The sequence below is a fragment of the Echinops telfairi genome, unplaced genomic scaffold (assembly GCF_000313985.2).
Source record: "Echinops telfairi isolate 266 unplaced genomic scaffold, ASM31398v2 ScPeMD7_7468;HRSCAF=8506_0, whole genome shotgun sequence".
Taxonomy (NCBI): domain Eukaryota; kingdom Metazoa; phylum Chordata; class Mammalia; order Afrosoricida; family Tenrecidae; genus Echinops; species Echinops telfairi.
This window is the reverse complement of record NW_022111369.1, coordinates 98,993,750-99,021,027: the sequence shown is the minus strand read 5'-3', so window position 1 is coordinate 99,021,027 and position 27,278 is coordinate 98,993,750. Positions and strand designations below refer to the sequence as shown.

Sequence of the window (27,278 nt, the reverse complement as noted above, 5' to 3'; positions counted from 1 at the left end):
CAGGGGCAGCTTATATTCCCCTGGACTATGTTAGAATTGTAGGACAAATCCTCACCCATGTACCTCTTACTCTCCATACCACTGGCTAGCTGCCCTTGTAGCCCACTTTCTAAGACAGATGCTGCGAGCGTTCTTCCCTAGTCTTCTGAGGCAGTCATCTGATTCAATTCCTTTACTTTAGATTTAATAGAGTCGAGACCTCGTCATTCATTCAACAGAGATTGTCTATTCAAGTTCTGGAACTTGTCTAGAATTCTGGAATGCAGAGGTGAAATAGGCAATAGGCCGGTTTGTAAAGCGCCTGTGGTCCAGAGGGGCTAAGAGACAAAAAACAAACAAACAGAACAAGTGGGCCAGAAAATATGATAATTTCAATAATTGTCCAAATAACCCCAAATTATGTGGTGATTAGCAGCTTGCCCCAAAGTTTTAGAGCATGTACCTTTTGGTGTGATCACCACATTCTGATGTCAGTCCTGCATCAGTCATTTTTAGAACTCTTCATGTTTCTTCCAAGGCTTAAATTGATGTTATCTGTTGTTATTTGTGGCTGTCAAGTTGGCTTTGGCTCATGGTGACATTATATATGAAACATTGCCCAAGCCTGTGCTATCTTTATCACATCGGCATATTTGAGCCAGGGTTCTTAACCCTTAGACCCCCTGCTGAGAATGGACATTTTCACCCCCAGATATGCTCAGTCAGAATCTATATTTTAGCAAGTTTCCCAGATACAGATATACATAAGAATCACCCGAGGGCCTGTGAGAATCATCCTGGCATTGTGTTGAAATGTACTCAGAGTCTGATTCAGTTTATGTGGGAGTAAAATTAGAAGTTCTCAGCAAAGAGAGTGTGTTAGGCCAAGTTGACTAGAGAAACAAATCCAGTGACACTCATATTAGTGTAAGAAAGAGCTTTATATTAGGAAGTAATTATATATCATGAAAACCTTCCAGGCCACTCCAAATCCAGTCCATAAATCTGATACGAGTCCATAAGTCCCCTTCAGACTCATGCAGCCACATAGAATGATGCAGAAGGCAGGAACATCACAGGCTGGTGGGTGCAAACTCCAGTGGATCCAAGGTCAGTGGAAACTGGCAGGGCTCAGGCAACTCTCAGGGTCAGTTACCAAGAGTCCCAGGAAGCAGGAAGGCCAAGGGGGAAAACGAGAAGGACATTCTGGGGTCTTCCTTATGAGAAGGCCACCCCCCCCCCAAGGTATCCCACCACTACATGCTCATATAGTCTTCAGGTTGACATAAAGCATTTCACTACCACACAGAGAAACAAGACTGAACTGTTTCAAAGTCCTGGTTTGATGAAGTGTGCAAAATAAGCCAACGTTTCACTACCCTTCTTTGTAAGGAGCACTCTAGCTGTGTTTTCTCCAAGGTTGATTTGCTTGTTCCTCTGGTAGTCACCAAATATCCAGCCCAAACTCACTGCCATCGAATTGATGCTGACTCATAGTGACCCTATAGGACAGGGTAGAACTGTCTCTATGAGTTTCCAAAGCAGAGACTTTAATTCCTTAGGGAGAAGAAAGACTTGTCTTTAGAACTGCTGACTTTGCAGGTCGAAGCCCAACACATAACCACTGCACCAGCAGGTCTCCTTCTGGCAGTCGCAATATAGCCAATATTCTTTGTCAACACCATATTTCAAATGTGTCCATTATCTTTTGACTTTTCTTTTTCATTGTCAAGCTTTCAAATGTGCATGAGGTGTTTGAAAAGTTAATGACTTGGGTTAGGGGAACCTTAGTCCCCAAAGTGACATAGTGGCTTTTAAAAGAGGTCTTTGACCACCGTTTCCCAATGCAATACATGGTCTATTAGGTGGGAAGATTTGACCCCGATCCTGAAAGTCATTTATGAAATGATTCCTAATCTCCTCCTCTCTAAACTGTATTACTAATGTATAAAATATAAATTTTCTTCTTGTGTGTGTGTATGTGTTTTCTTCTAGGTGTGGCCTACTATAACAAAATCATCGATGACTTGATAGCAAATGGGATTACCCCCATTGTGACCCTTTACCACTTTGACTTGCCCCAATCTTTAGAAGATCAAGGAGGGTGGTTGTCAGAAGCCATCATCGACTCGTTCGACAAATATGCCCAGTTTTGCTTCCGTACTTTTGGGGATCGAGTCAAACAGTGGCTCACTATCAATGAGCCCAGCCTACTAGCTGTGTTTGCCTATGATTCAGGTATATTTCCTCCAGGTGTGCCTCGCATGGGGACCGGAGGTTATCAGGCAGCTCATAATTTAATTAAGGCGCATGCCCGATCCTGGCATAGCTATGATTCCTTCTTCCGAAAAGAGCAGAAGGGGATGGTGTCCATAGCCTTGTTTGCTGGCTGGCTAGAACCGGCCGATCCCAACTCACTGGCTGATCAGGAAGCTACCCAGAGAGCCATGGCCTTTCACTTGGATTTCTTTGCTAAACCCATATTCATCGATGGTGATTACCCTGAAGTCGTCAAGTCCCGGGTGGCTGCCATGAGTAAAAGGCAAGGTTATCCATCATCAAGGCTTCCAGAATTTACCGAAGAAGAAAAGAAAATGATCAAAGGCACCGCTGACTTCTTCGCTGTGCAGTATTATACGTCTCGCATAGTCAAGTACAAGGAGAACAAGGATGGAGCGCTGGGCCTTCTCCAGGATGCAGAAGTTGAATTTTTTCCAGATCCATCTTGGGAATGTGTAGACTGGGTCTACATCGTACCATGGGGGATCCGCAAACTACTGAAACACATCAGGGTAAATGTACTATTTGTTTCTGGCTACGCAAGGTGTCCTGGTGACATAGTGGTTACATGTTGAAACATTAACTGCAAGGTCAACAGTTTGAAGTCACCAGCTGCTCCTAGAGAGCAGGTGTAGTTCTGCAAGGTCAACAGTTTGAAGTCACCAGCTGCTCCTAGAGAGCAGGTGTAGTTCTTTTCTGTCCTGTCGTGTCCCCATGGGTCGGCATTGACAGATGGCGGTGGGTTTGGGTTATCTACAACTACACTGGTGGGAAGTTGGGAAGGTGGAGGTGGAAGGCAGGCATATGTGTGTATAGATATGGACTTGAAACAAGAGTGGTTTTAAGAAACAAGGCAGTAGCCTGCCTAGGAAGAGCAGATTCAGAGTGAATGGTGGACTGTAAAGACCGGCTTTGGCCCTCTATGAGGTGTCTGAGATCGTCTATCTTCCTGAGAGCAGACAGCCTCATCCTTCTGCTGTCGATGAGTTTGAAGTGCCAATCCTGCGGTGAGCAGTCCAACCCCTAACCCACAGAGCCATTCCAACTGACGCACACCCAAACTCAAAACAGAACCCAGTGGCCATTGGGTTGATTCCAACACATGGTGTTGCTACAGCTGTCAGAGCAAAACGGTGCTCCACATGCTTTTCAAGGGCTGATTTTTCACAAGCCAATCGCCAGACCATTCTTCCACGGTGCCTCTGAGTGGATTTAAGCCTCCAGCCTTTTGGTTAGCAACAGCCTATGCCACCTGGGCTTCTTCCTAACTATCAAAAATTAGACTTTGTTGTTGAAGTCCCTTGTGGCCAGCAGCTTAGCCATGGTTTTTTAAACTGGCATCCTGGCTGTGGTAGTCATAAGACACACCGAGTGTTGAGACGGATCAATTCTTTTTTAGCATCAGCTTTGCTGGATGGCATCGGAGCAGCAAAAATGACAATCTCAGGTTGTCAGTTGTCAGGACTCCTCCTGTCAGAGGATAGAGAATGTAGCTGCTGGCAGGACCAAGGGGTTAAGGAGCAGTGACAATCAGCAGATGCTGATGGGAGAAAGATATTTCTGACTTCTTATTATAATAAGAGTCATTTGATTGTCTTCATGGACATTTGCACAGTTTGGCTTCTCCATTGTTAGTCATAAAAGGTCAGTGCGTGGAAAATTAAGTTAATAGGGTCAGTGCAATTTGATGAAAACTAGTTTTGGGTTGTAGCTGAGAGAAGATAGAAGGTTATGCACCTGATTTTATGGGCTTCTTGTTCTTTCTTTCTTTCTTTTTTTTTTTTTTTACATCTGTTTGGAATAAAACTTCTGCTCTCTTGTTCTAGGATACGTATAATAACCCTGCAATTTACATCACAGAGAATGGGTTTCCTCAGGGTGACCCCATGTCTCTTGAAGACACTCAGCGCTGGAAGTATTTCAGACAGACGCTTCAGGAACTGTTCAAAGGTACCATTTGAAATGATGAAAGATCAATTGTGCAAACTTAATATAATTTTCTTATGTGCCCATTTGCATTTAGCAAAGACCAATGATTTTGAAAGCTGAAATTCATGTAAATCAGTGTAAAGCAATGTAATTAGGAGAGAGGAGAAAAAGTATTTAGGAAAGAGGGAGGTGAGGATTTTTGGCCTAGCTTCAACCTCCAGAAATTTAATCAAGTAAAAAGCGACTCTCTTCAGCGTGTGGCTCCTGGGTGAAGGTGACGTGACTAGAAGGAATGGCAACTGTTGGGAGAACGCATTAGTTATTACAAAAAGGTTAGCACTGACCAACTACCGCATGCTTATTTGCATATTTTAATATCCTAACTACCAAGAAATAAATGGACAGGAGTTTTAAAGGCTCAAATTGAGCATTTGTGCAATAAACTTAAAAAATGACACAAGTTTTCAATCAATGTATGTTTCATTTAAGCTGTGACCAAGGAGCCCAGCGAGACAGGATTTTGTTATATAGGATCTATGAATTATGTTTCAAGGCAAAACGATTTTTCTGGTGAATCTTTTACCCTCCTGGGATGTTTTTATTTTACTTGAAAATGAATGTGGCAAAATTGTTATTTGGTAACACACATACTTCTAAATTTATGCACTGCTAGCACCAATGATGAAGAAATTGAAGATTTGTACCAACTTTGGCAGGCTGAACTTGATCAAATATGTGATTATAATGTACTGATTGGAACTCATTGGAATGTGGAAAGTGAAAAATAAAGAAGCAGGGCCATTTGTTGGAAAACAAAGTCTTGGTGACAGAAATGACACTGGGTATGGGTAAAGGGCTACTATTCATATGGATCTAACCAGACGACGGGACGTACAGGAATCAAGTCCACTGCATCAGTGGAAAGAGAATGGAGGAGCTCAGTGGCATCAGTCAGAACAAGGGCAGAAGCTGGCAGTAGAACACACTCTCAATCGTTCCTCTTCAAGTTGACATTGAAGCAGAAGGAAATGAATATGTTAGATGGCCCATCATTTCAGGAGGTGCCCTATGATCAAGAGCTGATGGTACTGAAGAAAGAAGTCCAAGCTACACTGAAGGAACTGGTGAAAAACTCCATTTCAGAAATTGGCAGGATACCAATTGAAATGCAACATGGAAGAGCCCACTTGTCTATGTCAAGGAATTTCAAAGGCAGCTACATGGCCAACTGACTAGAAGAGATCTTCACCTGTGCTCATTCCAAGGGGATTCAACGAAGGGTGGAAAGGATGCAGGTAAACTTTTGCTGACAACGTTTTTAAAAGGGTTGCTGCAGTACATCAAGAGGGAACTGCCAAAAATTCAAGCCAGATTAAGAAAGGATATGGAAAAAGGATGTTGTTGATGTCAAATGGATATTGGCTGAAAGGCAAGACAATAGAAAGATGTTCACTTGTATTTTATTGACTATGTAAAGTCATTCCATTGCGTGGATCATAACACATGGATAACGTTTCAAAAAATAGAAATCTTAGAACACTTAATTGTGTTCATGCAAGACTTGTACATAGACTAAGGGGCAGTCACTCAACCAAAGCAAGGGATACTGTCTGGTTCAAAATCACGAAGATATGTGTGTAGGTTGTATCTCTTCAGCATCCTTATTTCCATACTTAATCACCATTCTGTAGACTTAGTAAGCAATCTGAGAAGCTGGGCTCTGTAGAAGAACACAGCATTGGAATTGAAGGGAAGTTCATCAACAACTTGTAAGAAGCAGGTGACACAATCTTGCTTGCTGAAAGCGAAGAAGACTTGAAGTACTTACTGATGAAAATCAAAGCTAATAGTCTTCAGTATGGATTACATTTTAACAGCAACAGCAACAAAGTCCTTAAAACTGGACCCACCAGCAGGAGCATGATAAATGAACAAAAGATTGCATTTGTTAAGGATTTCATTTTACTTAGAATCACAGTCAACACCCATGGAAGTAGCAGTCAAGAAATCAGAGAAAGTCCTGCATTGGACATATCTGCAGCATTATGCCTCTTTAAAGTGTTCCAAAGCAAAGATGTCACTTTGAGGACTAAGGTGGGTCAGTCCCAAGTTATGGTATTTTCCATCATTTTATATGCAGGCAAAAGCTTCACAATGAATAAAGAAGATTGAAGAAGCATTGATGTGTTGGAGTTATGCTGTCAGAGAAACAAACAACAAACAGAAACTCACTACCATCCAGGCAATTCCAATTCATAGAGATACCTTAGCAAAGAGTAGGACTAACTGCCCCCATGGGTTTACAAGACCGTAACTCTTAGAAAGAAAGTTTTTCTAAGACTTAGTAGAGAAAGCTCTTAGTCAGAAGTCTATTTGATGTACATATCATGACTGAGAGAAGAATGAACGAATGTTTCTTGAGAATGTACAGCCAAATGTTCCTTAAAAGCCAGCATGGCAAGACTTCATCTCATGGAGTTTGTAACATGCTATCAGAAGAGATCATTCTGTGGAGAAAGACATGCTTTAGAAAGTGCAGATGAGTTGACATCTTGGTTGCAATAAAGGACCCAAAGATTGTGAGGATGGTGCAGAACCGGGTAGTGTTTCACACCATTGAATAAGAGCTCACTATAAAAGAGAACCTACTCAAGGACATCTAAGAACAATGGGAACAGCACACATGTCTAAACCAATCCATTTCCCCCTTAGCTAGTATATGGTTTTATTCCCCATAACGTGCTTGTTATATGGTTTTTGACAACTGTGCCCTCCCAAACCAAGGTATTTTCATGAGCACTAGGTTAATTTTTTTTATAGCAATATGTAAAACAATGAGCGTGGAACACTTTTGAAAATAGCTAAGGGAAAGGGTGGTTGGAAAAGAAAAGTATAACGTTCATGTTATTTGTTTAAAAATATGGGACCTCTGGGAACTTTGTGTGTCAGTTTCTAAATTTAATTCTCCTTTCCTGTGCAGGACTCATACAATAGCAACACACTTCTATGCAACACGGCCTTTACCTTTTGAAAAATCCTGATAGGCACACTGATCTCTCATCATTCTGTCTAAAGGATAGTTGTTTTTCTTTTTACTCCAAATTGGAATCTACCAATTTGTTTTCTACCGGTATTCCAGTTGGAATCTCCCAGAGAAATTTTGGAAAGTGACCCAGAGGGATTACCTCCCATAAGCAAAGGTAGAAAGATAAGTCAAAAAGGATCATTACTGAGGTGCAATACAAATATTGGTACTAGGGTACACACAAGTACCACATGTGCAGGGGCTGATTCCAAACAAAAGGTGTTTCTGGGATCAGTCAATGGCTGAAGACACATTTTCTCGGTAGCACCCTCATCTTAGCCTCATTAGGGTGCTTCTAAAAGAACAAAAAACGATTCGATGAAAACAGTAACTTTGAACAGGCCTGGGGTCAGCTCAGGTGGTTATTGTGACTGCCTTTTGGAAGTGCTCTAGATCGATTTTCTCTAAGGACACAGGCTGGGCACAGAGACTTATCAGGAAACAGCTTAAGAAAATGGAAATTTACATGAGTGAGAAAAGAGGCCAGGAAAATTGCCCTGCGGAATCTCTTTCCCATCCTGACAATTTATTTGCTCATTCTTTGAGGATAGCAAGGAGGGTCCTAGGAGAAATTTCTTGGGAAACCTTACCCCATCTACCCGACAGCCCTGTTCTTGGCGCTTCAGACTTCCTTTTGTTTCCCAAACTCAAAGAACGTTCCCAAATTACATAATTTGAGACCCATGAGGTTGGCAACCACTGCTAACTGGATGTAGTGTAAAAGAGTACAGGACTTTGCCTGAGAGCCTTATAGAGTTGGAAGCATTGTCCTCAGATGTGTACCATCTGAGATCGAGGATACGGCAACAAGCAATAGATCATCCTTCGATATTGTTGTTTCATAAAGGCATTTATGAGTTTGTAGCAAACATTTTACTTACTTTAGTTTATTGACTTGATCCCACCATCAGGTCTGATGTTTATTAGCAAAGGGAGATTGGGTTCCTACAATTTGATCCTGGGGTGGGGATTCTTATGTATCACTCTCAGATCAGAATATTTCCCAGGGTGAGAATATGAGAGAAACCCCCCACCCCCACCACAAACCAAAACCAAAACAAAACAAAACCTGGAATTGCTCTGGGTGGAGCGGAGCTTTTGTAGTAGTATGCTTTTTCCCCACTAGGGGAGCATCGAGTAACTCACTCCAATTACACCCAGGGGCATCACCTGGGAAGGCTCTCTCTGGTCACAGTGAATTTCTTCGAAAAAACAATTTCACTCAAACCTCATTTTTTTGTGGTGGTAGACTTAAGAAAAGAGGGTATAGCTGTGAATTTTTTTTTTTTTCCTGCTTGGGAAAAATGCCACAGAAACTTTTGTGATGTTGAACACAGCTTACAAGGACAGTGCTATGGGAAAAACTCAAGTGTATGAGTTGTTTTCTTATTTCGAAAAAGGTCAAATATCAATTGATGGAAAACCTTGATTTGGGTGTCTGTGAGCTTCCTGAATGGTTGAAAATGTTGACTTATAGTGCGTTTGGAGTTCGTTCCACCAGGTCAGATTGTTAACCAAACTTTCTCTTTAGAGATTCTGAAAAGATTATGACAGTATACTACAAAAAAGGCCTGATTTGTGGCACATAGGGGAATAATTTTGACATCATGACAATGCACCTGCTCATGCAGCCATCTCAGTGCACCAGTTTTTGGCAAAAGCAGCCTGCCTCTGTTGCCCCGTTCACCTGACTCACCTGACTTCTGTTTCCATGAATGAAAAGAGACATGAAAACACAGCAATCTGACAACATAGAGGAGGTGAAGCAAACAATGAGGGAGGTGCTGCCAGTCTTCCAAACAGATGAGTTTGAAAGATGTTTCCAAGAATAGAGTCACAGAGCTGACAAATATATTAAATATAATGGAGAGTACTTTGACGGGGATAAGATTGCTTTGTAAAAAAAAAATTAAATACATAGCTTAAAAGAAAATCCATTTTGTTGGGGGGGGGCGGGTACCCCCTCATAATATACCCCCCATCAGAAATCTCTGATTCCTTCCAAACCCTCCAAACTTGGGTTAATTCCGTGATCTGCGCAGGCTTCATCCTCGGAGACAGGTGGGCCAGTTACCAACAGGTCAGAAGGACTGATGAATAAAGGAAGTGCAAATGACTTACCCAAAATGGTTCGGAATATTGGGGCAAAGAAAGAAACATAGAAATTGACTTTTGTCTTCCTCAGCTTAGAATTCTGTAGGGTAATAATCATTTATGGCAATGTTTGCAATCATTTCAAGTAGTTTATGGATTTCCTTAAAAATTATTGGTTTTTTAGTGCTGTAAAATCTATATGACACCACATTAGCCAAGTTAACACCTGCCCCGGCCCCGTGTCTCACTCAGTTACTTCAATTACATCTATGAACCTCAGTGTTTGTTGCCAAACTTTTCATCATCATAAACCGAAATATGAAACTTCATCAATGATGACTCTTGCTTTCCCTTTCTTGCTGCCCCGGTAACCACTAATAAACAGAGGGCTGTATACATTTGACTATTCTAGATACTTCTTTTGAGTATAATCGCAAATACTTTGGGCTTACATATATTCTTTAAAGTTGCTCCATGTTGGCTCAGAAAGAGCCAACAGATTCTACGACCTTGAGCAAAGCTTCGATAGACCATCTATCCTGTGTCTTATTGGAGGAGAGGGGCTGAAATTCCTAATCGATTTTCTGAGATTGCTTTGGGGTAGCACTGATGACCTCATTGGCAAGGATTTTACTAGTAAGGAGTGCTCTGTGAGCGATTACAAATAATCACAGTCCAGGGAAGACATTTGTGGGAACTGCTGTAGGTGAGAGCCCCACCAGAACCCAGGGAACCAGATGGAGGATGACTTTGTGATTCCCACAAAGAAAACCTTCCTTTCGGCATCACACATTCAGACAGGCACATAATGGCACTATCATTGGACCAACGATGTGTGTGTGGAGGTCTTACATATCTCATCAGGTAAAATCCCACAGCAATTAATTGAGCAGTAAAAAGTGAGCTAATGTTACTGCTTCCTTTTGGGAAAGGAGGAATAAAAGAGAGGGAAATGGCATTTTAAAAGAAATTACCTAATGTCTGTGTATGCATCTTTAAATAAGCTATTGCTGAGCTACTGTTGGCATTGATAACAGTAAAGTCACATAATCAAGATGCTCTAACTTTGGAATAGCACACAATAGCTAATATCGCCTTAGTCTAAGATAAAAATACAACCAGAAGGATTTCTAGAAGCAAGGATGGTGACACTTTGGGCATGTTATTGGGAATAGTCAATCATGGCTGGGGACTGAAAATAGGTGTCAATGAGATGGATTAGCACCATGGCCGGCACAATGGGCAGAAGCCTACCAATGATGGAGAACATGGCCCAGGACCGGGCAGCGTTTTATGCTCTTATACACAAGGTCCTCATGGGTGGAAGTCAACTGGATGGCAATTCACCAATGAGGCTTTCACTCCCACTCTGTAATTTAGTCAGTGAATGGCCCTTAGCAAATTGTTCAACATTTCTCCCTCTCAGTGTGTTCCTTTATAAAAATATCAGTACCATCTTTCTTGGCAGGGCTGTTATAAAGATCCCATTTGATTTAAAGATCCCATTTATCTATCACCTCCAACTTATTTTCTTTGTTATTAAAAAAATATAATTCTAAAGCTTGCTCTTTTCCCCATCCACAACCCTCCTGAATGTTAGCTGAGAACTTTACCACATCTGCAAGTTTGGAAGAAGCTAGATGGGTGTTGTAACATTGGCCTTCTGGCTATTTACAGGCTGAGTCCTGTGGAGGAGGAAATGGCAATGACCTCCCTCCATTCATAATTGCTATCACCACAGAAGTTCCCAGATGAGGTGAAAAATCCAATCATTGGCAGCACAAACAGCTGTCAGGCAGCTGGGAAGCTGGAACTGCTTTACCACATGAGTTTATTTTGCAAATTTTGGAAGCACGGACCCTTTAGATGATAGCTAAGGTTTTATGAAATCAGGTGAATCTTAGTGTATCCTAAAATGCTCCACAGCCAGCAGGCAAGTTCATATCTGCATGACCACGGATACCTCTGTGATCTCAAGGCTGTGAAGGAGATAAGGAAGTGTGTAGAGGTGAAGGAAGTTGTTGCCACTGGGCCACATTCTACCCTTGACCTTCTTTCTTCTGAAAGAGCTTCTAAGTCAATGTCCCACTTGCCTCTCCAATCCCTGCATATCTTGGATGCAGTTGCCCTGCTATCATTGCCCTGAAAGACAATTCTTGCCATCTTCTTTCTGACCCATTCTTGTTGAGAGTAGATGACTATGTTTGGGTGCTGAAGCCAGGGAAGACATGGGTTTGAAATGTGGTTCTGACACAAGAACAATAATTTTGGGAAAATGCCAATACAGTCCCTGGTTGTTGTTTTTTTTGGTCTAATCTATGAAATGAAGACAAAAACAGCATGTGTGTCCTACAGAGTGGCAAAGGATAAACAAGACCAAGCATATAAAGGCGAAACACAGAGCCTGGTATGCAACAAAAGATTTTCTGATTTGGGCTTTTTTAGGACTGGAACTGTGTGTATCCCTTCTCCACCCAGTTGCCACCAAACCAGTTCCAACTGCTGGTTCCTGTGTGTGCACCAGCGTTGAATGGATAGGGCGTACAGTGCATGGTTTTTGAGTAGTCATTGTCTGGCTTTTCCTCTGGCATCTGGGGGATGGGGGGCGGGGATTGACACAAATTCCCCATCTTTCAGGATGGAGTCAAGAACTTGGGCAGTTACTCCAACTGCATCTCCAGCTCTGAGCGTTATGCCTGTTACATTGTAAGTGTGTAGCACATGCTTGTTGAATTTGGTTTTGTCCATCAGAGAAAGGTTAGTCAAGGGGTAATGAGAAATAAATGGCAAAATCTCTGGGAACAGTTTTCTTCCCCTAAAGAAATAGACCCCACACAGGCAAAAAAAAAACCCTTCTGGAAAGTTTCTCAGCCAGCCCAACTTTCCAGCCAGATCCATGCCTGAGTTAGCACAGCGGTAGATGATTGCAGCGAAGGTTTGTTAATGACCAGCTTTAGGCTTTTAATGACAAAACCCCTCAGCAAGATGTCATCGAAGTTATTGAAGACTTCACTGGAAGTGTTGAAGCTGATGCCTTATAACAAGAAGGTTATAAATCTTGCGGCTTGGGTGTACCACCAAGACAAGATGCTGAGCACAGAATCACCCTGCTGTTGTCTGTCAGCATTCTGCCCACCCCCACCCCCACTTTCCCTTCCCCTTCCCATGGCGAGCCAGGAAAAGAGAAATACATCCATTTCCCCAACTTAGTGCAGACCTGGCAGCCACCTGCCTATGTCAATTTCAGATCACAGAGGCCCATTTAACTGGGCAAAATGTGTTAAACACCTGTGTTTTCCTAAATGCGCATAAAATGTCCCGAGAATTAAAGAGCCGTCTCAAAGGTTAATATGCTGACCTTTTAGAACCACCAGCCAATTAAAAACTCATTGCCAGCTCTGAATAGACACCCAAATACCTGGACATAGATTCTCACTCCATATCTATTGTTTTATGGCTGCCCAAAGTAGACCTTTGTCACTTGGTCCCCAGGAAGCCATTCATCTAATGACTCGCGTAGAAGCCATATGAAATATACTTGTCTGGTGTTCGGTCTGGGTGGAGTGGGAAAAGCTCCCCATGGATGATTCTTAGCCTAGGAATGTCAGGATGGAGAAGAAGAAATGAAATTAGAATGCTGTGTACAAGAATTATTTCTGTGTCAGTGAATGGAAAGATTTGGAGTTTGAAAAATCGTGGAGAAAACAGTTGCCAATATTTGTGCCCCATCTACGAATAGACGCAGACCCCACATGTATTCAGACGATCAGGGGTTACAAAATGAACCGTATGGCAGAAGGCTTGCCTCCCTTTCTTTTTCCTGCTTACTTCTCCCACTTTCCTTAAGCAACGTGGCGGAAGTGAAGAGCCGCGGGACTTGGAAGGTGAGGACGGCTTTACATCCAGGTGTTCTGATGGTCTTTGAAAAACTCGCCATGAAGACTTTGTGCGTGTCCACTGCTTCCCCTCCACAATGGGATGGATCCTAGTTGCTCTCCTGGCTACCTCAAAGTCTGTGGTGAATGTAAATGAAAGGAGACGCTTGTGTGTGCTTTGCAGTACCTTCAAATGTTAGAGATGATTTTCATATTTGACATACCTCCCTTGCCCATTTGTTTTAGGACAGCCATCATCCTGGCCAAAATACACAACTTGGACCCAGTGGCCCCCGTCACTAAAGGAAAGGCTTAGTGCTTATCATTCAGATGCTTCAAAAATCTATAAGCCTCAGATTTTATTTTTGATTTTTTTCCTGCACGTTTCTAAACATCTGTGAAACTATGATTAGTAGCAATCAGTTGTGAATATGGATTATGTCCATGCGATTATTTGTTCAAAATCAAACTCAATCAAGTCGTTTATGACTCATAGTGACCTTGTAGGATGATACAGAACTTCCCCTGTGGATTTCCAAGTCTGTAATGATTTACAGGAGTGGAAAGATGGTTTTGAACCTCTGACCTTTCATTTAGCAGCTCATGCAAAATCCACTAAGCTGACTAAGTTTCAGAACAATAGACATGCAAATGAAAACACACCATATGTATTTTAATATGTGAATGCATTTACTATTAATTTTCATGTACTATATTCATAGGGTGTTCCAGATGGGACATATTGAGTTGCTAAAAAAACATGTACTACTTAGCTGGTATATCCTCTTTGGAATATATAACCTGGTACACGTACTTTAAGGAAGCAGGTACCCTGGAATTGCCCTTGTGAGAAGCAGCAGAATCATAAATTAGAACTTGCCATTTGTAGAATTTTCTGGATGGTCTCATTTAAAATCATTTTTAAAATATATATAGCATTTTAACACCTATGCTGCTGGTCCCTACCTAATACCTACTACCTTTAATACCTAATAACTTCCCATGAGACATTCTCTTGACTTCTTTTTTTTTTTTTAATTATGTTATTGGGGGCTTATACAACTCATCACAATCCATACATACATCCATTGTGTCAAGCACATTTGTACATTTGTTGTCATCATCATTCTCAAAACATTTTCTTTCTACTTGAACCCTTGGTATCAGCTCCTCATTCCCCCCCTCCTCCTTGCGACCCCTCCCTCACAAATTCTTGATAATTTATAAATTTTTATTATTACTTCATGTCTTACACTGTCCGATGGCTCCCTTCACCCACTTTTCTGTTGTCCATCCCCCAGGGAGGGGGTTCTATGTAGACGCTTGTGATCAGTTCCCCCTTTCCATCCCACCTTTCACCTTGACTTCTTTTAAATCTAGTTTCAATTGTTCTGAGAGGATACTTACTGATAGTGCACCCCTACCCCCCAGCCTGAGTAATTTTGAAAACCAAAATTTTTGTTTGTTTGCTTTTGGTTACCTGATTCCAAAGAGTCACATGATTATTTTTAGTCAAAAATGTTCTCCATGTCTGATGACAACAGTTTTTGTGTGATATAGTAAACAACAGCTTGGTTTAACTTTCATAACTGTAAAAGTGGTCTGTCACTAAACAATTGACTTCTCACAGAACTAAAGAAAAGTTGCATTTCCCAAATGAAGATGAGATTGAATGGAATCTAGAAAAATGAGTTGAAGAAAGAGAAATAATTTCATAATGGTTTCTAAAACCTGTTTAGTAGAGAAAAATACAAGACTAATCAGGCCCTGCCCCCAAACTGAAAAACCAAAAAATCAAACTCGTGGCCATAGAGTTGTAGAATTTCCCCCCTTGAGTTTCTGAAACTATAACTCATTACAGGAGTAGAAAGCCCCATCTACTTCCCATTCAGATGCTTAGAAAGTACAAAAGCTTTGCCGCTGTACCAATAAGGAACAGCATGGTAAATGAAGAATGAGGTTTCCCAGAATGTCATTTTATCTTGATCTATAATCAACACCCTTCGAGGCAGTAGTCAAGAAGTCAAATGACATATTGTATTTGGGAAATTGACTACACAAGACCCCTTCAAAATGTTTCAGAGCAAAGATGTTGCTTTGAGGACTAAGGTGTGACTGGCCCTTGCCATGGTCTTTTGTGCACGTGAGAGCTGAATCGTGAATAAGCCACAGAAGAATTGGTTTATTTGAATGATGGTGTTGGTGAAGAATGTTGGCTTTACAGTGGACTGTAAAGAACAAATCTGTCTTTGAAGAAATACAGTCACAATAGTCACTACAGGCAAGGATGGCAAGACTTTATCTCTTGCACTTTGGGCTCCTGATATCAGGAGGCATCTGAAGAAAGACATCATGTTTGGTGACATCATGTTTGGTGTCAGCCAAAACAAACAAACAAACAAACAAACAAACAAACAAAACACCACTGAAAAATCAAAAGGAAGGCCCTCAATGAGATGGATCGACAGAGTGGCAGCAGCAATGGGCTCAAGCACAGCAATGGGTATGAGGTTGAGGCAGGAGTGGCCAGTGTTTTCCTTTGCTAGTTAGACCTGACTTCAGGGCACCTAACAACAACAGCAACAACAACAACAACAACAACAACAGAGTGCTTCTGGAATTGTGGCCAGCAGGATTGCTCAGGTTTTCCTTAGGACTTAGGTAAAGTGGGCCTCAAGGAGTTGCCTGCATTAGCTTTGATTTCTTCATCTCCAAAACAACCTGAGGACTTCTTGGCCTATTCGTTATCTTGAAGGAGAAAATAACTATTTGGAATAAGGCTAATCAGCTTCATCCTAGTGTGATTGGCTGGGGTTCGCTGGGTAATTGTTACGAAAGATTAATCTGGAAAGCAGTGGGTTTATGGGAAGAATAGTGTGAAGTAAATGGCCAAGTGTTAGTCATTCATTCTCCAAAGGCTTGACATGTGTTTTCTAGTGATTTGAAGAGACTCCCCATTATAAATTAAGACGGACATTTTGCTTGGTAAAGCAAGTACTTCTAAGTTTATTTAGAGGGGGTTGGTTCAAATAGAATTTCTGGTATTTCAACCTCCAGGAGTGTTGCTATCACTGGTTCTATTGCTTTCCTCACTATGGTATTAACATCATCTATTTTTACTTCAATATTATTCATTCTTGGTCTATTACTCTAGACATGGGAGATGATAAATATTTTTTTCTGCCAACTTCCCTAGACTAATTATTGTGTGAACTACTGGTTAATTGCATCCTACATTATATTTTCAATAGCAAGTTTGACACTGTATAAAAGAAGATCAGCAATATTATGAATAAAAACATTGAAAAATGGTGCCAAAGTTGATTCACGGGCTTCCTACACGACTGCATCCCTGTCAAAATCAAGTATTTGTTGAATAAGACAATTGAATCAAATAGAACTTGAGAGACATTTTGATTCTTGAAGACAATACCCATTACAATCCTTGAAAGGAAGGAAGAAAAACATTTCCAGAGAAAATAGAAGCTATTAAGAGGTATAGACATTCAAAAATATACATAAGATTCATTCACCATATTTCTGAAGCACATATTCCAACTGAAATAAAAGTCTGGAGTTTTGAACTGTAAACTTAGCATTCAGGAAATACTCACTAACGCTGATCTGGAAACCTGGATCACTCCTGGGAATTTCAATGAGATATTTGATTTAAGTCACCAATGTGCACTTTGGATTTAAAAAAATCAGGTAGGTTTTACTAGTAGGAACACAATTTTCAGGTATTAATATTATATATCTGGGTATTTATTATGCTCCTTTGATATTAAACCTAGGTTTGGAGAATAATTATGAAATATATTTTTGCTAAAGTTTTAACTTTACTTGATACTCCTCTCTCTGCATATCAGTTTTTTCATTTGAAAAATAAGAAACAGTTGAGACAGATGACCTTTTTAGGATTCTTCAACCTTAAGAATTCTATGACCCTTTAAATCTTCTTTCTGGACAGATATGTCATGGATCATATTTTATTAGAACTCTTCATAATTTCTTCGGCTATAAAATTAAGTCTAAGGAATTGTAATTAATGGTTTTTAAAAAAAACTTTCTATGTTCTTCCCATCAGCTTCTTAATTCGAAATTGGAACACCTTTCTTCCCTGGATATAAAATTAGACCTTGTTCTCCAATGTTCTATTTCTATTGATATTGATTCAGTTTCCTGGTACCATTTTCTTGACCTTCAAGTAGACTGTTTTCTCTTCCACTCTTTCTTGTTGAAGATGAGCTTCACTATTCTTTGCTGGCGTAAGTTGTCCTTTGGAGTTTATTCGGTCAAATGGGTCACTTATGATTCAAGTTGAGCAAACTCACGGTGAAGAGCATAATATCTCACAAAACAATTAAATGAACAAATCAGGTAAAAGCATTAGAGTGAAATCTCCAGCTCAGTAACTTCGCAGCAGTTACAACCACACGCAGTGAAATCGCCTTTCAAAATACAATCATGCTTAGCGCCCCCCAATCAATCACGTTTTGAGACATTAAAGTGTGATTTTCAAATTTTGGCATATATGCATAATTTAACTCAGCTAGGCAGGGTAGTCATTTTAACTTTCCTCAGATTTAACCTGAGCGTGACATCTTGGTCTCCCGACAAGATCCGGAATGAGGAGGTTGGAGAGCCAGGGTTCAAGTTTGTAGCACTTGCAAAATTATCCTCTTGCCGTAATTCTGTGCAAAGACTTCATATCTGAGAATATGTTCTTTCCTTTAGTACTTTTGAGCATGGAGTTAATTCCAATCAGAGGTCTTTTACTTTGTTTGGTAGCATTTTCTTCAAGACAATGAAAGTATCAGTTGGATGCTAAAGATTAAATAGTCTCTGTTGGAGTGGGAAGTATCTCTTAAGGCCTACCTGGATATGCTATGTGCAGAGGTAGGGGAGAGAGGTGCATCATTTTGAATAGCATCTTCTCAGCAGTCTAGTCTCCCATGTGTAAATGAAAAGTGGCACTGATGTTAGCTAATGAGAGTGTCGTAGCCTAAGATCTTTTGTATTATTCTCAAGTTCAGCCACATTTCATCCCTTATTTGTGAAATTCCCTTTTAGGGATCAGCTTGTTCCAGAGATAAGAGAAATCTTATGCGTGGTGGAAGAAAAAGCATTTGAACACTCAATAATGTTAACTGGTGCTATGAGGGAAGGTGAACAAGAGCCATATATAATTTAGGTGAAAGCATTTATGAATTTAGGGCTAAAAATAAGAATATAGAGGGCAGACTATGTAACATCTTTTGGTGAAATAACCTTTATTCCTCTCTTCCTGTGAATAAGTGGAATCTATACCTTTAATAGATTTAAATCCAATCCCCAGATACTTTGAAGTTACCATATGCATTTATCAGCAATCACCAAGCATGTATGTTTTATTGTTCAAAATAAATTGACACACACAGAAATTATATCATCACGCAAAACACAAGTAAAGACACTATTAAGTGTTACTCTTATTGGTAGACCACTTTGATATGTGGCCAAACCTATGTTGGTTTAGTCTTTTAAAGCATTTTTTTTTTCAAAATTGTTCAGAATGTGTTGATCCTTTGAACTATAGTGGGTCTTATATGAAAACAAAACAAAATAAAATTTTCACGGTCAAAGTTTGCTACTTTCATGAATACAAGATAACAGTCTCAAGATGAGTCAGGAACATGTTTCTGCTCTTCTGGGAAGACATACAGCTCGACTCATTGATGGGGTATGAGTTTTGTATAGAGATGCAGCAAATTTTATGAATATTTTTACCCAACAAGAATTTGCTTGTTTGGCACACTGAAAGAGCATGTTATTTAAAGACAGATAGTTCTGTGTTCAAAAATTGGCTCTGATACCCTTTGATGGTGTTTAACCTTGAACCAGCTATTTGACATCTATGAATATCAGTTCATCATCTGTGAAATTTTATTTTTGGTATGGATTAATGATATGCTTCATATCCTAGCAAAACCTCTAGTGCATAAATCCCCCATATGATAACCATCGCAGTGAGTTCTTTGTTACCCAGCATCTATTAACCAGGATTTTAGAAAAACTGTGACTTCCTGCACAGTCATCAAGCACTGATAATTTATGCTTTTCTTGATGACCCTGAAATGCATTCTGAATAATTAGAGAAAGATTAAATTATAATCAGTTTAGTTTCAGCGTTAAGTATATTTTAATTTATTCTTTCTTTAAAAATGTGAAATCCTTCCACATGTGGTAACAATTAACAAAAAATATTTGATTAGCTCGAGGACTCCATTTCCTGACTATGTGACTAACACGTAATTGTGTGTTGTTGGGCCCCAAACTCTGCCCTATGGGTAAAGCGGACATTGGCTGAAAAGATTCACCTCATCCTGGTCTTAACTTCATTCTAAGTCATTGTCTGTTGGGGACTCTGGGCTGAATCTTTCAATAGCCTTGAACAGCAGCCCCGGAGTTTTTACAAAGCCCCTTTACATTCATCGTGCTGTCTTTCCTGTGGACTTTGCGTAGATGAATAGCTAAGTCATCCATCTCTGAGCATTGGCTGTTCTTTTCCTATGGATTCTAGAGATGGAATCTCAACGGACATTAGTAGTCAATCTATCTTAGCGTTTCATCAACTTTCACTCTTCTTATCCAATCATGTTTCAGTCTTGTTTTCACTAGACTTTTTAGGCCAGATAACCTTGCGGAGGAAACATTCACCACGCATGTTACCACTTCTGTGGTCCTTTTATGGACTTTACACATTTCCCCCATCATTTTTCTTTGCCCCCCCAAAGCCCCACCCCATAAAAATGTTGTACGCTACTTAAAGGTGGCTAAATAACGGATCTTCAATAAAAATAACCGGCATGACTGTTCCTTTGTGATCTCAATTACCCAGGTACATTCCCAGGCAGAGCAGATTGATTAGACCCGAAACCAAGCTCACTGCCATCCAGTTAAATCCTACTTATAGCAACCACACAGGACAGGGTAGAACCGCCCCTGTGGGTTTCCAAGACTGTAACTCTCTACGGGAGCAGAACGCCTCATCTTTCTCTCTAGGAGCATCTGGTGGTAGTCTTGAACGGCTGACTGTGCAGATCTCAGTGCAAGGCGTGGTTTGAGTGGTCAGCCTCAGCCATGGGATCCATCAGATCACTGTCATATTCTGCATTTGGCCTTTCCTTAAATCCCCACCCTATTCTAAAATCCCACTTTCAACTTTATAAATCTTCTCTTCTATGCTGCCTTTCATATCCATTCACTGTTTCCAATACTTAATGAGTTAGAAGTAGCATTAGATGGAGTCTCTTTGATTCCTTTCAAATGAGGGTAAGACCACTAAGTGAATTCACTGATGAAGTGCTAATTTGCTCTCCTAGTTCTGTCAAGTCTTGACCTTGGACTGGAGGCCCTTGGAGCTTAGATGTCTGAGTAGATTCTAGGTGTAATATGGGAGCTGACCTGCAGAGGCATGATTTAAGAGCTAGCACTTGCTGAGTGGCTAGCCTTGTTAAAGCAAGTTGTCTGTCACAGCTCCTGTGTATAATTTCTTTCCAAAGTGATTTTCCCCTCATTATATAAACATATGTTAAAACCAACAACTCAATGGTTCAGCTATCACCATTATTCTATTACAGCAAACCTCTATCTTTTTCACTGCTGCAAGCCTGTTTTATATTGAAGAAACTGTATTTACTTTATATGGCTATTTAGAATCTCCTGGGAACCATGCTTTTGAATTCAGGGTGTTCAAATGGTCCATTGAAATTTTTATTTTTTATTATTGAATTGGCATCTTTAACAAAATGTGACATTTTTCTAAGTAAAATATAAGCTTACCTAGCAGAACAAATGAATTTATGCTAATACCAAAATGTTAAAACTTTAACAACATTCAGAATATTGAAGTTAAAATATGTTTACTACCTGTCCCCACTAATACGTTATTAGTCATGGAAATGCCATATTAAATATGTGTTCTGGGCCAAACATTTAAATGATGTTTCTTGCTTTTTAACTTTCTACATTTTCAATGACAAATTCTTTTATAAATATGTGCAATTGCATTGAACTTAAATAATGTATTGCTTTACTTTTAGGTAAGGTGAGATTTGCTTGTTTCAAAACATCTTTTGGTGCTTTTACTTAAATATTCTTCCCCCCACCCCCCAGGTAACACAAAGACTGCAAAATCATTGTTATTCAGTGTAAGGGTAGGAGAGCGAGTTAAGAAATTCCAGTTTGGATCTGTTACTGAAGCGGAGCCATTGTATTGCTTTCAGATTGAAAACAAAGACAAACACAAAACAAAAACCTAAAGTCACTACTGTCAAGTAGGTGCCAACTTCTAGAGACTTTTTTTTAATAATAAAATTTGTTTGTTTATTTATTTATTTTTAATAGTTCTATTAAGGGTTCATACAACTCTTATCACAATCCATACACACATCAATTGTGTAAAGCACATTTGTACGTTCATTGTCCTCATCATTCTCAAAATATTTGCTCTCCACTTAAGCCCCTGGCATCAGGTCATCTTTTTTTCCCCTCTCCCCACTCCCCCCTCCTTCATGAGCCCTTGATAATTTATAAATTATTATTTTGTCATATCTTGCCCTGTCCGACGTCTCCCTTCACTCACTTTTCTGTTGTCCCTCCCCCAGGGAAGAGGTCACATGTATATCCTTAGACTTTATAGGCTAGGGTAGAACTGCCCTTTTGAGTTTCTGAGACAGTAACTTGATGTAAAAGTTGAGTAGAAAGCCTCCTCTTTCTTCTATGGAGCAGTTGGTGGTTTGGAATTATGACCTTGAGCTTGGCAGCTGAATTTGTAGCCACTACGCCACCAGAGTTCCTGCTTTCAAACACTTGGTATGAAATACCAACAAGTAGATCAGGACCAGGGAGAACACAAAATAAATACAAAGATTTTTTTTTTTCACCACTAATTGTTGGCAATAAGTTTGAAAACTGGCTCCTAGCGTCCTGGCAGCCAAGTCCAAGGTGATTCACCATGAGTTGCACTATTGTGGTACAGCGGTAGAAGTATGTGATATCAGTTTTCACACTGTGCTCTGTTATGCATGGGCTTTCATGGAGAGATCTTTGGGGACCCTCTTAGTTGGCATGGGAAGAAGTTGAGGAAACAGGGTTCCAGGCCATCTCTGCTTTTATTGATTATATGATGTAGGAATCCACAAACATTTTCATTTGAATGGAATTCTATTTCTGGGGAGGGGGGAAGGAGAGATAACCCAGAAAAATGATGAAAAATAAGGATGTCATTAACAGAGAGGAAGAAACATGCTTGATCCTTTGAAGCATAATTTCATTTTTCTTTCACTTAAAAAATGAGTTATTTCAAACACGAAACCATTGCATCAGTTACTGTCTGTCTCTATCCACTCCTTCTGTGCTTCACAAGCTGGAAAACCCAACCGAAACCATGAAAAGCAAAATGAAATAGCGAGAAAAAATATAAAAATAAAAATAAAGAGTAAGAAAGAAAAGACCACCATCAATATTGAAAAAGCCAGAGAAGAAATGTTTGTCATGGAATGAGCGAGAAATACTAGAGCAACCTCAAAGTCGGGTCAAAGGGAGGTAAGCGGAACAAGCATCATATTAAGTGAGCCATGGTTCCATCCACCATTGTCAAGTTCACAATCATCTCTGTCTGAAAGTGAAGCTGCTCCAGTCCCTCACCTGTGGCCAGCGGGGCTCTGTCAGAAGCATTGCATCACGAGAAACTCTGCAGATGAATTTTGGGCCCCCACTGTCCTCCAGAGCCTTCTGTAAATTGGGTGTTCACAATGTGGGCTGTAGTTCTTTCCCCTTCTTCATGTCTGGGTTTTGTTATCATCATCTTTGGATGGCATGCGCTGGTGTGCTTCTTTGATGAGGACTTGGTTGATGTCTCATTCGGATGGCTGCTTGTTTGAAGCCAACCCTTCCAGACCACAGACATGGTTACAGTTGGCAGCCGGGTACTGTCTGCTTTCTTCCCCATACCTGGTTCTGTACTACTGACCTACCCAGAGCCATTTGTAACTTCCCTCTGCATTTTGCTGTTTTCATACGTGGTGTAATATCAGTGTGTCTATCTTCAACACATAATTGTGAGGATGGCAAATGTCCCAGGACTGGGCAGTGTTGAGTTCTATTGTACACAGGGACAGGGTCTCTATGAGTTAGCACTGACACAGTGACATCTAACAAGTACGACAACACCTCATTCTGACAGGTGAACAGACTACCTGTGTTCATCAGTCCTCCTGGTTGCAACAACGCTGTTTCCCTGAAGGTAAGACATCCTCCCAAAATATGACTTACTTACAGTTTTGCTGAAATATAAGGCATCGCCCTTAAAATCAGACTTCTCTGAAAATAAGGCCCCCCAGACTTTGGACCGTAGCAGAGGGTGCCACCACATGGCTCATGGTTGCCTACAGCAGCTGGAGCAGACAGGAAGTGCGAGATCTCTTTCAATAAAATAATAACAATAAACAATAAATATTTACTGTATTCTTCTTCATGGAAAAATAAGACATCCCCTGAAAATAAGACCTAGCACATCTTTGGGAGCAAAAATTGATATAAGACACTGTCTTATTTTCGGGGAAACAGGGTATTAGAATCCTTCCCATTTTGTCCCTTTTCACTTTTATAAACGGTGCTGCAATGAACATCCCTGGGTAGCTTGTATTTTTAATAGGGATTTCTTCTATCAGAGTTTATAAAATAGCTCTGTTGCTAGCCCAAATGGTGCCTTTGAATCCATTACAAACTGGGTTCCCTTTCCTTAACAAACTGGTTAGTCATTTTCTATAAAATTGTTGCAATGACTGTACAAATCTAAAATGAATTTATACCAAGTACACCTTCCCGAGTTGTGCAAATATAACCTGTATAATCATAAGCATCAGTTTTAAATGTAAGGAATGCCGCACCATGCTTATCTGGATTTTCACTGTTTGTTCATTTTCAGCAAAGACACACACCGATGTTGTAGTTATTGAAAAATGTTCCTCACTTGCCTTCCCTGTGTCCAGGTTCCTAACTAGGTCATCACACATTACCATTCTTTGCTTATTTCTGCAATATTATCTTAGATATAAAAATTGATATCACAATCTAAATGGTGCACAGAAGGAACTGTCAAGGAGAAGTTTGTTGATCTTTTAAAAAAATTGTTGGAGAACTATCAGGTTGAAGAAAAATACTCATTTTGTGTTGTGGTGAGGGCAGAACTCGGGCAGTAGGGGTCCATGATATGAAGGAGGCTTCAGTTTAGCCCAAGTGAGAACTTCAATAATTAGAGGGAAGTGTCCATAGATGGCATAGAAGCGGATATCAGATGCCCATCTATCAAGGATGCCTGAGAGAATGTCTACCCCATGTGGGAGGGGCTCCCCACAAGTGTATTCAAACACCTGGTATTTATTGAGTTCCCACAGTGCTCTTGCAGAAATTCATAAAGCACAGCTGCTGTCTGCGTCTGATTCCTTCAAAGATGCCTTCCAATTCCAAATTCTGTGGCCTTGACAGAATTTTCACAAATTCCATATTAGAGCAGTCTGTAGGAATGGGGTCTCAGAGTGCTGCCAACCTACCATTGAAACGTAATCTTATGGCCAACTGAAGGAACATGAAGGTGGACATGAGCAGCATTTCATATCCAAACCGCCAGTTGCCAAGTCTTGGCAAGTCTGCCTACGTCAGTAGAATTGTGCTCCCTAGGATTTTCAGTGCCTGATGAGTAGATCACTAGGCTCTTCTACCACAGCCTTCAAGCCCAACTTTGGCCTTCTCATTTACACTCTGGCTTTGCCTTCGTGATCTGGAAGCTTACAGCATAGGATTGGTTTGTGTCTCATCATCAGTTCACTTCTGCTTTGGTCTTGATTTCGGATGCATTCTGGGCTCAGTCTGATGTGTGGTAGCTTTGTTGGATCAAACTCCATGGAGACAAAGGGTTGTGTTCTAGAATTTAGTCTCTGTAGTTCCCATCAATGGCAAAAGCACTAATTACAATGTAGAGATTATACTGTCTCCTGAACTAATGCTCTGAATTCCTTAAAGTCAAATCTGCCCTAAACCGACTAAAGTCCCTGCCATGCAGCCATTTCTGACTCATAGGGACTCATGACCTAGACAATCACAAAATATCTTATCTGGAAGCCTTTTTCATTGCCATAAAGAACATTAATAAATACATGCCAGGAAGGGACCATTTTAGGGATGAAATCTGGGGATCACATTATGCACTTGACATTTTGGTTGGAATTCTCTGGCTTATCCCAAAGCCAAGACCTTGGCTGCTGCATGGGTATGGCTGTTCCATGCCTCAGAAACAAGTATGTGAACCAGTGGCTGGCCAGTCAGTTCTGACTTGTGTCAACTTTATGTGTTAGAAAAGTACTGTGCCCTCTAGGGCCTTCATTAGTTGATTTTTTTATTTTGATGTAGAATGTGAGGCCTGGTTTTCTGAATGCCTCTGGGTAGGCTCAAACCTCCAACCTTTCCATTAGCAGTCAAGGTCCCTAACCATCTGTGCCACCCGTTGTGTTAGAATCCCAGTTGTATTAGAATCCCATTAATGAATGTAATGCCCTCCTGCAGCTCGCTGATCTGATGTGATCCCAGTGACCTGAGGGATTAATGTGCTTCCTTAGGCTACTACACATAGCTGCTCTGCCACCCTGACCCTGAGTACATTAGAGCCCCATATAGTTAATGCTTGGTTTTATTATTGTCCTAATAAGTATGCAAGATACATGAGCAGTCTTTTAAAATATCCCTTTGCTGTGAGTTTTTTAGGGCCGTTAGTAGCTGATTAAAAAGAAAATGTTTTCCGAAGTATAGCACCAGACCTATCTTTATTTTTAAAAACAGATTTCTGAGGACCCAGCAATATCCTCTATTTTCCAAACTTCCCTTGTATGCATCTACTTTTCATTAAAATCAATCTGCTTTCCAGTGTTGTGCCCCAATTTTAGTTCAGATGAAATCTCTCCTAAGTACCAAACCCACTGCCGTCCAGTCAATGGGGCCACTCCGTGTCAGAACTGACTCCATGACGATGAGTTTGACTTTGGTGTTTATTTTCGAAGTGATCACCCCAAGTGACGCCGAAGAAGTGGCTTTCAAAAGCTGTCACTATTGTAGTTTCCCTTTCCTCTAGTAAATATGAAAAAACTATCCATTTAGAATGACATGCAAATTTTTTAAAAGAGCCTCAACTTGAAGAGAAATCAATTGGAGAAACGGAAAATGGAAAGTTTTCCTCTTCAGAGGAGAAAACATTATTTCTACACTGCTCTTTTTGTTAATAGAGTCCCTCTTCTGATCTGTGTGGAGCCAAGATTTAGAACAGTGCTCTTCATCCTCAGCTGCATGCTGGGATCCTCTGAGGAGTTAAAAAAAAACAACTGACACATGGGTTCCACCATCAGGAATTCTGAAGTAAATCTGGCACACAGTCTAGGTACTGAGGATTTTTAAAAGTTCTCCAGTGGGTGCTAATAAGGAGAAAATACTGAGAATCATTGACTTAACAACATTGATTTTCTTATATTCAAGGGAAATTTAAGAATTCCTGTGTTATAATGAGAACAGCACTGATCGCACGGCAGTCCATGGCAGTCCATGGTTCTGAGAGTAAGAAAGGTCATTGTAAGACATACTGCAGAAAAGCAATTTCACTTAGGTCGTGTATCAGGGTAAAATGAAAGGCAGCCTTCCTGAAAAAGACCTCAGGCAGAGCCACTTGTGTGTCTGAGAGTGTATTTCTATCACTGTTGCAGCCTGTGTGTATGTACCATTTTTCTTCCTTAAAATCATTTTCTTCTGGACCTTAATGTTGTGGAGGAGAAGTCTGCAGATAGACTGATTTTGTTCCCTGATGGGTGCTCAAGCAACTACTTATATGCAAAGTGATTTTTGTTTATCCTTGAGACATATATAGAACATTCCTGTCTTTTCATTAATATGCCTGTTACTAAACTATTTTCAATAACAATTTCAGGGATTTTTTTTCTTCTTTTTCTTTT

The 27,278-nt window shown here is 40.4% G+C and overlaps 1 protein-coding gene across 1 annotated transcript in view; it reads left to right on the top strand.

The window, feature by feature from the left end:
* The window catches only part of LOC101662446 (cytosolic beta-glucosidase), a 163,321-nt gene that overhangs the window by 63,295 nt on the left and 72,748 nt on the right, over nt 1–27,278 (top strand). The window contains exons 3-4 of the mRNA XM_013005589.2: nt 1,975–2,771; nt 4,086–4,209. Coding sequence (XP_012861043.1) covers nt 1,975–2,771; nt 4,086–4,209 — 921 coding nt within the window. The remainder of the gene's footprint in view (nt 1–1,974; nt 2,772–4,085; nt 4,210–27,278) is intronic.